At 38.1% G+C, this 14101-nt stretch overlaps 2 protein-coding genes across 6 annotated transcripts in view; one reads left to right on the top strand and one right to left on the bottom strand.

The window, feature by feature from the left end:
* The window catches only part of SKIC3 (SKI3 subunit of superkiller complex), a 76953-nt gene extending 68854 nt beyond the window's left edge, over positions 1 to 8099 (bottom strand). Inside the window, exons 1-4 of one of the 4 annotated variants that reach the window (XM_070569685.1) lie at positions 7973 to 8066; positions 7351 to 7455; positions 3061 to 3132; positions 830 to 985 (exon numbers count right to left, since the gene is read on the bottom strand). The gene's annotated coding sequence lies outside the window, so the exon portion shown is untranslated. Of the gene's footprint in view, positions 1 to 829; positions 986 to 3060; positions 3133 to 7350; positions 7456 to 7931 lie in introns of all 4 variants that reach the window. The other 3 variants (XM_070569686.1, XM_008520992.2, XM_070569687.1) reach the window with 3 other exon arrangements.
* Positions 8097 to 14101, top strand: part of ARSK (arylsulfatase family member K) — a 50794-nt gene continuing 44789 nt past the window's right edge. The window contains exon 1 of one of the 2 annotated variants that reach the window (XM_008520989.2): positions 8097 to 8439. In XM_008520989.2, coding sequence (XP_008519211.1) covers positions 8302 to 8439 — 138 coding nt within the window. In that variant the 5' untranslated portion in view covers positions 8097 to 8301. The remainder of the gene's footprint in view (positions 8440 to 14101) is intronic. The other variant, XM_008520990.2, reaches the window with a different exon arrangement.

Here is a 14101-nt window from a genome sequence, read left to right as displayed (position 1 = left end):
TAGAATAAGCCCAAGTCACAGAGTAAAAACACTAACACAGATAAATCCCAGTAACCATGATGAAAGAGTTTAAGGAAGCTTTCTGTTTTAATACTAGTGTCTACAAAATATAAAATCAGGATATTAACTTTCTTCACAGTAAGGATTACTGCAGGACTATAGTAATATGGTATTCCTTGAAGAGAAATAAATGCAATGTTTACACATAACAGAAGGCAATGAACATGCAAGAAGATTGTACACTAATTTCAGCCATAAAAAGATATCTTGACTGATAGACAAAGCACTTCTTCATTTAATCTTAAGCTATAAGATATATTAACTTATTTTAAATAAACTAACATATCAAGATTTCACAACTTATTCTAGTTTACCACCAAACAAGTCAAATTCAATCACAACTCCATATTGAAAAAAAGAAACATCAGTATTTTTTGCCAATTCCATTCAACTCAAACGTCAACAGGAAGGTAAAACAAAGCTGGGTAAATATTAAGTCATTACAGACGGCAGATGTTCAAGGCAGCAAAAGGAACCAGGAAGATGGCTCACTGACATGGTACACGGACAGTCCTTTATATACAAAGAGGCTGAGGTGGAAGTTCAAGATCAAAGAAATTTAAGAAGCTATGGGAAAAAAAAATCCCTTTGTCTTAAAGAATTTTAGATTCACAATAATGTAAAAGTTAAGATATCATAAAATCAATTTATCTGCAGCCAGACCAGCTTCCCTAAATAAGAAGAAAAGTGACTTTTTCCCTCATTACAATAATTAAATAATTAAAGCAACATATTTCGTATGCTCTTATTTTAGAAACTGCTCTGTTACCTGAAATTATCTTGGTATAAATTTACAGGTGCAAACTTCTGAAGGATTTTTTTTTGTGGTCTACAAATCTTGATTGGAGCAGGCAACAAATTCCAATGCTGATCTCACATTAAATTTTCTCACACCAAAGTTATCTCTGGTAGATAAACCTGCAGACTACAAAGAAGAAAGTATCAACGATGATAACAACTGATCTGGACCAATAGAAAGGGATAAGAAGAGACATCTAAGGGAAAAAAAATCAGGAGATTTCCAAGTTAAAAAAGAACAAAAACAGTTCAAGATAAGACCAAGCAAAAACAAAGAAAAGAAGGCAACTTTTCCAGGATAAGACCACCATCTTTTCTGTCATCCACCATTGGAGCGGAAGCACATGGGAACAAGGCAGAACCAAGCAGCACAAACCTTACATGAGGCTCCCAAGCTACTTGCTGCAGCTGACACAAAAGAAGTAGAAAAGAAGGTCCTAATAGAAAAAATTTACCCTAAATCAAGAGAGAAACCTAAGGTATATGAGGCACTGAAGAACCAAATGCTAAACTAAAGATAATGAGTGCAATGCAGTAGGAGTTCAGAGAAGAAAACAAGTGTGGTGTGAGGTGATTACAGGCTACTGGATGGAAAAGACAGGATTTGAGAATGGAGGGAAGAAGGAAAATTACTCCCTTCAGAGGCGATTGCATGAGCAAAGTCCGAGAGACAGGAATGAATGTCGTGTGTGCAGGAAACAATGAGAAAACCAGGCTGAATGGAACAGAAGGGACTTGCTAAGAGCAGCAGAAAATTAGGCTGGGTAGGCAAAGTAGAGCACCAAATTACAGAAGACCCTCAAAGTCAGACAGACAAGTGTGGACTTAAATACAGCAGCAAACACAGAGCTGCTAAATGCTTCTAAGCAGGTTATTTTTAAAGACTACTAGAGACAACCTCCATTCCACTCTTGGTAACCAAGTCTAATGTTCAACACCCTCCCACATCCCTGCATCTCCATGTGTAATCATAGTTACTCCGGCTGCGGTGGAATCCTCTGGTCTTCTGCTCCTATTCCTGTGTAACCCCATACTCCTCTATTTGGGATACTCCCTCTATTCCAAGCATTTCCAACACTTCAAAGAAAAATCTAGCTCTCTTACAACTGTCTTTACTATTCTTCCACAGCCCCACACACTTTCCCCTTACACCTCTCCTTCCATTTTTTCTACTCAATCCTCAACTGATTTTTTTAAATAAGAGCACCCATTTTGCACATTTTCACTCAATGAGTTTTTCTTCTATCAAACTAAAAGGTTTTTATTCAATGTAAGGAGCACAAAATGTAGCAACAACTACACTTTACAAAAGTTAGAAAGTGACAAACATGCCAAAAAGACAATGATATACTTCAAAACTAACAAACATAGGGAGATGAATGGGTACGTCCTACACATCCCAGCTAAAGCTATGGAACCTGAAGCCATATTCAGTTATGCAGATACAAAGATTCCACAAAGCAATAATAACAAATAAATAATAAATAATAGGAACAACAATGACAATGGAAGTTAATTACAGAAAAGCAAAAAATGATACCTTTAAATCTATAGATCTTCCTCAACTTACAATGGGGTTACATCCCAATAAACTCATTGCAAGTTGAAAACATTGCAAGTCAAAAATGCATTTAATATACGTAACCTATCCAACATCATACCTTGGCCTAGCCTACCTTAAACACGCTCAGAATACTCCCTTAGCCTACAGTTGGGCAAAATCATCTAACCCAAGCCTATTTTATAATAAAGTGTTGAATATCCCACATAATTTATTAAATACTGTACTACAAGTGAAAAACGAAATGCTTGTGCGGGTGCAGAGTGGTTCTAAGTGTATCAGCTGTTCACCCTTGTGATCAAGTGGCTGCCTGGGAGCTGCGGCTTGCTGCCCAGGGTCTCGAGAGAGTATTGCACCACATATCACTAGCCTGGGAAAAGATCAAAATTCAAAATTTGAAGTACGGTTTCTACTAAATGCATATCACTTTCATATTATCATAAAGTCAAAAAATCGTAAGGCAAACCATGGGAAGTCGGGACGGTCTGTAATAACAAAAGTCTAAACGCATTTTGTGATGGCCTATAATCTGGCGTAATAACCCACACCATTAAACTTTTCCTCTGAAAAGAATTGGTAAAATCAATCATTAAGTAAAATTAGATTCCAATGACCTATTATTTAGCATTCTAGACACTTACCTTATACACATTATCACTACCTTTATTTTCTTTTTGAATTGAATTTCAAATGGTTCCTTAACCGTTATCCATCTAAATTAAGTAAAATATAAGACAGTTAGCCACATAAAAAGGATGACATACACAACCTAAAACTTACCGATTTTTTGAATACATCAGATTCAGGTTCAATTTTCATAATTCATAATTTAAAACATGAGACATAATTATGTACAACTTTTCGTCTTTTCTCTTTTGCAAAGAGACACTCATCTTAATCTCCAAATTTCCAAACTGGTCTAAATTGTGTAAACATAGCCCTAGGTGATAAAAGGAACTTCCATAAGCAATTAGAAAGATTCTAAAAAAACATTCCAGAAACTCAAAATACACTAACTTCAAATACAAAACTGAGCCCAAAGAGAGAATCACCTACTTCCATGTGGCCTTGTTTTGAATCTAGGACAATTAAGGGCACTTACTTACTACCAAATTGCAGCCTAACGACACCAAAGTGAACCTTATTCTAAGCCATGTAGAGAATGATAAATATGTAAAAAAGCTGCCCACATCATGGAACTAGATTAATCTGTAATTTAATGAAAATAGAGAAAACTTTTATAAAATGTTAAAAATCCATGTAAACAGCCATCTGAAATATTAACACTAATTCTACACGACTACAAATTCTAAGTATCTTTTGATGGCATCCCTGGAATGGATCCTGTCAAAGAAAATTAATCTAGAACACTTCATGGAGAGAACGGAAGTCGTTTTGAAAAACTGAATAAAGTTAAAAAGGGGAGGGGGGACAGCCCCAGCAGCATAGCTGTTAAGTTCACACGCTCTCCTTCAGCAGCCTGGGGTTCGCCAGTTCAGATCCCGGGCACGGACCTAGCACCGCTCATCAAGCCATGCTGTGGTGGCATCCCATACAGAAGAACCAGAAAGACTTACAAGTAGGATACACAACTATATACTGGGGCTTTGGGGAGAAAAAAAAAAAATCTAAAAAAAAAAAATGCTACTTTACAACTAGGAAATGAAAAAAATTTAGGTGAAGCAGGTGGGGCTGAACAAGAAATGGAAAGTGAGTTTACTGGACTAAAACATGTACTAGCAATAAACTTAAATAGAATGGTTAGTTCCACAGAAAGGATCTTACTGGTAAGAAAAGAAAATCTTGTGATCCAAACAATGTTTAGGAAAGTAAAATAAAAGTTAAAACAAGAGGTGGGGAAGTAAAATAATCGTTAAAACCTGGCTCCATTTCACTCATCTTCTTTAAGCCCCCATCCAGCTACACTTGATTACCCTCCCCACCCAAGCTAACTTATTACTCAGTCCCTTTCCTCTGTTCTTAGAAAATACCCAAGATTTTGTTAGTCCCTTCATTCTGCTATATACACCCACCAAGCCAAGACTTAAGCTGGTTGAGAAAGGTTTTAGGAATCAGATGGATCTGGGTTCAAGTCTCATCAGAACTTGGGCACCTTAGACACTAGCCCAGGCTATGTCCTCACTGGTAAAGTGAGGATCACTTACTTGACTCTTACACAAATGGAGTGCCTGCACAGAGTATCTATTAGTTCTTCTGATCTACTCCCACCCTCTCAATCAACTTCACTGCGTAACTTCCATTCCTAACCCGCGGTGGTTATTATATACATTTTACACACATTTAAAATCCCCAACCTCCTCTGTCAAGAAGTAACCTTCTTGCCTATGTTCCTCAAAAGGTGGTTATCATCCAACCAAGCATCCTCTTCAAATCAGTCACACGAACACTAGACTAAACCCTACAACAGAGACCACTCCCTCCTCTGAACCACTGAAGCATTTAGTGGTTGAGCTATTCAAGTGAAACTTAACAGATGCTTTTTATTGTTCTATATAAAGGTTTCCTGTCTCTCAGGTCAAAAATCCCTAAATAAAGGTAATATATCTTCAGACTTGCTTACATATATCTAACACTTATTGAATACTATGATCTTCCAGCTTTCAAAAGCCTACCAAAAACATTCAGCTTTTAGTTTCCCCACTACTAGAAGGCAGTAATTCTCAATTTGCTAAAGTGAGAAGGGAAGAATTTCCTTTTTAACATTAACTCACATTACTTTTTTCACCCTCCCCCAGCACTTTCTACATCTACATCTTTACTTCTCCCCTCAGCCTGTCCACTCTTACTTCTGTCCACTCAAATGCCACAAGTAATTGAAGGTCAAATTCGAGCGTCAAGCATAAAGCCTTCTCAGACAAATCACACACTAGTCTGAACTTATAACACTTACTATCTATACCAACATTTCCAAAAATGTATTCCAAGGAATATTAACATGCTTAAAGGTGTTAATATATGGCCGAGTAATTTTGTGAATACTGAACATTACATGTATCACCCTTTTAAAGTCACAATGTATATTAGCATTTCAAAGGCTCTGAGAAGTCCTATAGTAAAGACTCAAAGATAGTTCAACCCAGCAACTCTGAAACATATTTGACTATGGAACATTTATTTCAATGAACATCAATTAACATTTTGAAACACGTTAACATTCTCCAAAATACAATTTTGGATATTCTGCTTTTTGGTTTTTGTTTGGCAATTAACTGTACTTTTTGATACCTTTTATACTGTTATTAAGTTTGTTATTTATATTTATACTGTTATTGTTATCATGCATACAGGTATGCATGTGTTATGTCTTCCACAAACAGACTGGAAGCTCCTTAGCATCCTTTTCTTAAGGCAGAATATAGTGTTGTTGGTATTTTGGACAGTAAAAGAACTATACAAAGCAAAACCTAGACCAAGACTTTCAATTGAAGACTTTTCTGAACCACAGAGTTAAGTATTTCACTAAGCAAGCAATCACTAACGTACAACTCTTTCCCTGATGACTTATACATGTAATGGAGCCCCTACCCTCACTGCAAAACAAATATACACACATGTACACAGATGGAGATGCACAAATACATCTCAAAAGTACCTTTTCTGATAGGATAAGTTACTGATTAGCAAAAATGCTTAATGTCCAGAAAAGAGTAATCAAAATAATGAAGAAACCTGAAATTATATGATAACTAGCTGAAAGAACTGAGCAAGACCAGGGGAAAAAACACTGGTAAAGAGGGAGGTGAGAAGGGTTGTTGAAAGGGAGAGATTATTCATGTAAAAGTGAAGAGAAATGGACCAATGAATGGTTAAAAGAAGAGACTGACTTCAGCTCAAACAAGAACTTTTAATAATTAGACCTGTACAAATATGGAATTAACTGCTGAACGGAAATATATGATTCCCATCACTGGAGATGAAAAAGCAGACTGGACAATCCACTTGGCAGGTACATCATAGGACAAATTGAGTGTCAGATAAGGAGAACTAGAAGCCTCTTAGACTCTTCCAGCGCTAAGTGTCTGGGGCCCTAAAATATCCACCGTGCTCCAACCCACTGCAGCATCTGCTCCCACTGACACTGTCAAGGGGAGAGAGAAGGAAAAAAAGATGTGTTTCTGTCATCCTGACCAGGAATTCAAAATACATGCCCTGTGAAAACAAGGTCAGAGAGAGTAAATACAGTTCACAGAATTAGTACTATGTCACAGATAAAGTTAAGTGTATTTTTTATGAATCTAAATGTCAGCCAACATTGTTTCTATGGTAAAATGTGTTCTACATTCCAAATTAATTCAAAACAAAATTCTGAAACATAACCCGTTCATGAGGGAGCCTACCTGTATTACCTTCCATGCTGTATTATTATTTCACTTTTGTTTCCCTAGAGTGTAAGTTCCCTGTGGACAGGGACTACTGTTTACATATTTGTATGCTCCCACAGATCTTAAGCATGCTTCCCGATTAACAATTCTGCTTCACTAATAGAGGTTAAGCTCAACAGAATGTCATGAAATTTTGGAATGAACTAGAGACAGAGTATTGCAGTAAGTCAGGGCACAAACTATCCAAATTCAAGTTCTACTCACACTGGCTCCCTGTGTAACCTTGGGCAAATCATTTAACCTATTCAAGCCTCAGTTTTTCTATCTACAAAATGGTGAAAGCGAGAAGGACCGAAAATATTCCACGTATTTGGCACACAGTAGGTACTTGATAAATGCTTAGTATAATGCTCAGCACATAATAAATGCTATGTGAATATTAAACCAATAAGGTCTGTCCCTCATTACAATTATTTTATGCAAAAAACACTGTCAGATATTAGTATTGAGTTGATTTTATGTTAAGTACTGCAACTCCTTTTCCTGTCAAAATATTAAAATGACTAGTGTAATGCGCAAGTTATGTACCTGAAACTATGATAAGGAAATCAGGAATTTGGCTCTAGCATAGAAATCTGCTTCTTCCAGACTTCTCCAAAGAAGTTCAACAGTCAAGAGGGATCAGCGATTTTTCTGCAGCAAAACAATGGTATTCTGAACCTACGTCAATTAACCGAACACGTCACACGGCCCAACATTTCTTCCTCCGAGAGCCTGTTCGGTTTCTCTCCTTTGCACCCCGAAGGCAAGGCACACCCAAGCTTCTCCCGGCCTAGAACCTGAAACTTGACATACTAGGCCCCGCTCCTCACCCCACCGGAGCACAATATCTCCTTACTGCACGGGCAAAGGGGGGAAAATGAGGCAGGCTAGGAATTCCCTTGGGGGAAGTTATTCGAGGGACTCCACACTAGCCACATCGCACGTGAGGCGGTCCAGCCAGAGGGCCCACAAAAAACCTCCCGATCCAACTTAAGTGACAGACGCGCCGCCACCTCATCATCGCCCAGTTCACGGTCTCGCCTAACCTCAGCCACGCTTGCTCGGAAAAAACAAGCAGCCTCGGCCCCTGATCCTTTCTCTCTCTCAGTACCATTTCAACTGCCTACCGGCTCCAACTTCTGCAAAAGCGACAGCAACACGAACCCACCTCGGACAGATGCTCCTACAAACGCCAAGGCTGGAGTCAGAGCGCATGCGCATTTCCCAGGCCTCCTTACGTGACTGGCAGTGGCTCGGGTTTTAGTTCTCTCGGTATTTGATCAAAAGGTCTTATCGTGAGCTGAGGCAGGGGACTCCTCCTTTGCGCATGTGCGCCCTCCAAGCCTGATGGGAGTTGTAGTTCTGCGGGTGAAGTGCTATGAAGAAACCAAACTGCGAACTTGGCGATCTCCGTCCGCCCCTTCCCTGTAGGGAGTTCCTGGAGGAAAGAGGCGGGCCCAACGCCTAGCTGCCGGGCAGTCAGAACCTCTCCCCACGATGCTGCTGCTGTGGGTGTTGGTGATGGCAGCCTCGGCGCTGGCGGTCCCAGCTCCAGGGGCAGGTGGGCAGAGGCGGGGAGCAGCTCACGCTTGGCCCGATGCGCCTAACGTGGTGCTGGTTGTGAGCGACTCCTTCGTAAGTACCGAGAGGAAGGGGAGGGGGCGCCGCGCTTCGGACCCGCGACCGGCGCGCAGCCTTTCCTGTGCTGCAGGTTTGGGGAGCAGAGTCTGAGCCTTTCAAACATGATTCACCCCAATGCAAAGTAAGAAATGCATTTTATCTTGAGGCCCTGTATACACACACGTACACCGTCTAGATGTGCAGGTAATACATATAAAACAATAGTGAATAACATGCATTCCGATGGCGTCTTTGCAAATCTCTTTTTTTTTATTGCTGGCCTTGACCCACTGAATTATTCTACCACTACTAATGAAATTTAAATCCATACCCCTGTGTGATTCTGTTGGAGAGAAAAATAACATTCTGCTTCTCCATAAAAGCGTTGTTGGCTTTCCAGCGGTCATTTCCCAGTTCACCTCAAGTTTGCGGGAATTAATGTTTGGGCGAGAAGTGAAGAAAATTAACGTTATTTTTATTACCCAGGTATCTGATAGTCCTGTTAGCGCTGATTTAAATGCGTTAGTTGATGTAATTTGATCCGTTCCACCATATTCCACAGAAATTGTGTGTGGTGGTGGTGGTGTTTAATCCCAAACTTGAACAGTATTTGGAACTTTCCCAAGCCATTAACCAAAAGAATATGGAACAACATTACGTGATACTTTGAGTACTATCCAGGATTTAAAAACTACTGCTTGGGCAAGTGTTTGGTTACTAGTTATAATAGTTTGTTATCAATAGGTGTTACTGTGGTCACATAGATTGTTGGTGGTAGGCATGTCTGGCACCAGAGTGCTTTTAATCACTATCATGTGTTGCCTTTCTCGTAGATTAACCCATGATGATTAAAGTTAGGTAATCCGAATATGCCCATAGGATTTGTTGAGAATATTACTTAAACTAATCTGTATGAGTATCTAAATTTAGAGAACAGGCAATATTGGAGAGTAACATGAGAGAAGTTTATTGGGGAGTGCTTTTGGGATCAAAGGGAAAGGAAAGCAGCAGGCTTGTGCAGAGAGAGAAGCTGAATTTTGTTGCTGTCTCATTGCAGGCCTCCGCTGAGCTTATGGGTAGTTCTTAAACTAGTATGATGCTTCGAACTGTTTCCAGGTGGGGTGAGGGGACCAGGCCTTTGTACCCTCATGTTGGATGGCCATTAGTTGTGGGCTGCTCCCAGAATGAGGCATGATCTTGGGCAAAGCAACTCTTTTCAGCAGAGACAATCTTTCATTCCTAAAAGAGAATCTGGGTGGTGCATCACAACATCCTGGAAACTTCCAAAGATGACTGGAATACAGTAGTCCCCCCTTACCAGGGTTTTGCTTTCTGTGGTTTCGGTTACCCATGGACAACCACAGTCCGAAAATATTAAATGGAAAATTCCAGAAATAAACAATTCATTAAGTTTTAAATTGTTTGCAGTTCTGAGTAGCATGATGAAATTTCTGGCATCCCCCTCCCCTGCCTGGGACATGAATCATCCCTTTGTCCAGCGTATATGAGCTGTATATGCTACCCACCTGTTAGTTACTTAGTAGCAGTCTGTTACCAGATAAACTACTGGGGTATCGCAGTGCTTGTGTTCAAGTAACCCATATTTTACTTAATAATGGCTACAAAGCACAAGAGTGTGATGCTGGCAATTCGGATATGCCAAAGAGAAGCTATAAAGTGCTTGCTTTAAGTAAAAAGGTGAAAGTTCTCCATGTAATAAGGAAAGAAGAGAAATCATATGCTGAGGTTGCTAAGAGCTACAGTAACTTTTATTACAGTAGGTTGTTATAATTGCTCTATTTTATTATTAGTTATTGTTGTTAATGTCTTCCTGTGCCTAATTTATAAATTAAACTTTATCATAGGTATGTATGTATGTACAGGAAAAAACATAGTATATATAGGGTTCAGTACTGTACGTGGTTTCAGGAATCCATTGGGGGTCTTGAAACATATTCCCTGCAGATCACTGGGGGACTACTGTATTTGGCTTTTTTTAGTATAGTATGAATGCATAAATTCATATATTTTTGTGTATAGAAATACATAAATATTGTGTGCAGACCAGTATCCCTTATGAATATAGAAGTAGAGATCCTGAACAAAATACTAGCAAATCAAATTCAGAAATATATAAAAACGATTATACACTATGACCAAGTAGGATTTAGCCCTAGGCTGTAAGGGTGGGTTTAATATCTGAAAATCAGTTAATGTAATACACCATGTTAATTGAATAAAGGGTAAAAACTACGTTAACGTATCAATAGATGGAGAAAGAGCATTTGACAAAATTCAACAAGCTTCGTGATAAAAGCACTCCACCAACTAGAAATAGAAGAGCATTTCCTCAATCTGATAAAGGGCATCTGCAAAAAAGCCACAGCTAATAATATACTTAACTGTAAATGACTGAAAATTTTCTCCCAAAGATCAGGAACAAGACAAGGATATCTGTTCTCACTATGTCTATTCATCATTATGCTGGAGGTTCTAGCCAGAGAATTAGATAAGAAAATGAAATAAGAGGCGTCCAGATTGGAAAGAAAGAAGTAAAAGGATCTCTATTTGTAGATAACATAATCTTGTATATAGAAAATACTAGGGAATCCTCTGCAAAACTATCAGAACTAATAAGTTAGTTTAGCAAGGCTGTAGGCTATAAGATCAAAATATAAAAGTTAATTGTATTTCTATACACTTAATTGATGAACAAACTGAATATAAAATTAACACAATTCTATTTAAAATAGCATCAAAAAGAATGAAATACTTAGAAATAAATCTAACCAAAGAAGTGCAATTCTTATACTCTGAAAACTACAAAACACTGTAGAAAGAAATTGAAGAACACCTAAATAAATGGAAAGACATCCTATGTTTATGGATCAGAAGATTTAATATTGTTAATATAGTAAAAATCACCAAATTGATGTACAGATTCAATGCAATCTCTATAAAAATCTCTACGACATTTTTTCGGAAACAGAAAAAACCCATCCTAAAATTCATATGGAAATTCAACGGGCCCAGAATAGCCAAGGCAATCTTGTAAAAGAATAAAGTTGGAGGACTTACACTTTCTAATTTCAAAACTTAGTACAAACTGCAATAATCAAGATAGTGTGTTACTGATATAAGGATAGACAGACATATTGATCAGTGGAATAGAATTGAAAGTACAGAAATAAACTCTCACGTTTATAGTTAATTGGTTTTCAACAAGGGTGCCAAGACCATTTAATAGGGAAAGAATAGTCTTTTCAACAAATAGTGCTGGGAAAACTGAATATCCACATGCAGAAGAATGAAGTTGGGGGCCAGCCTGGTGGCGCAGTGGTTAAGTTCGCATGTTCTGCTTCTTGGCGGCCTGGGGTTCGCCGGTTCAGATCCCGGGTGCAGACATAGCACCGCTTGGCAAAAGCCATGCTGTGGTAGACGTCCCATGTATAAAGCAGAGGAAAATGGGCATGGATGTTAGCTCAGGGCCAGTCTTCCTCAGCAAAAAAAAGAAGAGGAAGATTGACAGTAGTTTGCTCAGGGCTAAGCTTCCTTAAAAAAAAAAGAAGAATGAAGTTGGACTCTGCTTCACACCATTTTCAAAAATTAACTCAAAATGAATCAATGATTCAAACATAAAAGCTGAAACTATAAAACTCTTAGAATAAAACATAGCTGCAATCTTTGTGACCTTCAATTAGGCAGTTAAAAAATGAGCAAAAGCTCTAAATAGACAGTTCTCCAAAGAAGATAAACAAATGGCCAATAAGCACATGAAAAGATACTCAACATCGCTAATCATTAGGGAGATGCAAATCAAAACCACAATAAGACACAAATTCACACCCACTAAGACGGTTAGAATCAAAAAGACACAGTAGCTAGAGTTGGCAAAGATATGGGGGAATTGCAACCCTCATACACTACTGGTGGGAATGTAAAATTGTGCAGCCACTTTGGAAAAGTTTAGCAATTCATGGAATGTTTTAATATGAGTTACCATATGATCCAGCAATTTCACTTCTAGGTATATATCCAAGAGAAATGAAAATATATGTCTACACAAAAACTTGTATATGAATATTCATAACAGTGTTATAATACTGCCAGAAAGTGGAAACAACCCCAAATACCTATCCATCAACTGATAAATAGATAAATAAAATTTAGTAATATGATTCAACAATAAAAAGTAAGTGCAATATTCATACATGCTGCAATATAGATGAACCTAGAAGTCATTATGCTAAATGAAATAAAGCTAGTCACAAAGGACCACATATTGTACGATTCTATTTATAAGAAATGTCCAGAGAAATCAAATCTATAGAGACAGAAGGTAGAGACAGACAGATTAGCAGTTGCCTAGGATGTGGGGGACTGGGAGGATTCGAGGGTGATGGCTAAGGAGTGCAGGCTTTCTTTTGGGGATGATGAGAATATTCTAAAATCGATTGTGCTGATGGTTGTACAACTCTCTGAATATACTGAAAACCACTGAATTGCACAAATTGAATGAGTGAGTAGTATAGTATTTGAATTGTATCTTAATAAACTCGTTTTTTAAAAAGAGAGAAAATAAGCACTTCTGTCTGGGTCTTAAAGGACATAAGCATCCTCTTTCACCTCCCTCCTCCCACCCCCGCACCTGCAATGGTTTTAGTTTTGGTGAAGTTTCAGGAGTGGAAGGTGGGGACAGGGATGTATACCAGAGTGTAGTGAGAATCTCATTCAGTCTGATGGACAGATCTGAAAAGAATGCTATAAATAGTCTTGTGATAACAGAGCAGACAGTTAAAGTTACTCTTATGTTCTTTCATTAAAATGATGCCTTGACATCTAATCTTCACTGGTTTTCCCTGGCCCAGAATGTTGAGGAACTGAGTACCAATTATGGTTCTTGAAGAAGCAATCCAAATCACAAAATCATATCTACCAAAAGACTCATCCATCCCAAGGGGAAAAATGCCTGGACTCATGAGAGTCAAGAATGATAGCAGAATGTAGAAATTAAGGCAGTTGGTATTGTTTGTCACTTTTATGCAGCCAGCCAATTAATGGGCCTCTTTTTCCTTTTCAAATGCCCAGTATTAGTGTACTTAATTTGTTTGAACCATAGGAATGGCCTTAAGAAAATTGAAAATGGGCTATTAGTAAGTTATAGAAGTTATCCTGAAAATTCTGCAAGATTTTCTCTCCCAACTAAGTTTGATGGAACTGTACTTTGACCTATGACTGACTATCCATTGTAATCCACATTACCATACTAGGGAAAACTTACTTTCTCTCTTTTTCATCAGCTACCCGTGTTAAGATCCATTTCAGTTCAGAATTATTATATAGACCATCTCCCATTGATACCATTATCAATGGTACCAGTTGTAGCCTATTTTTAAAGTTATTTGCTGGTGTGTAAAAACTGCATGAAGTTAAAAACCAAAACTTCCAGAAAATATTTAATATTTTCTCTAATATGATTTTGATCCTCATTTAGAGTATTATTGGTGTGCTTTTGACATTGAGAATATGTGTATCATAATTTAAATATTTCCTAAGAACCTAACCAAATAGAAACCTTGCCATTGAAGTACTTAATCCAGGTTTATTAAGCTGTGCAAAAGTACACTGTTGAATTTGGAACATATCAAATTTTTCTTTTGTAAACTGAACAGCTCTG

The sequence above is a fragment of the Equus przewalskii genome, chromosome 13, assembly GCF_037783145.1.
Source record: "Equus przewalskii isolate Varuska chromosome 13, EquPr2, whole genome shotgun sequence".
Classification (NCBI taxonomy): Eukaryota; Metazoa; Chordata; class Mammalia; order Perissodactyla; family Equidae; genus Equus; species Equus przewalskii.
Note: the sequence above shows the minus strand (reverse complement) of the source record. Positions and strands in the feature narration are given on the sequence as shown.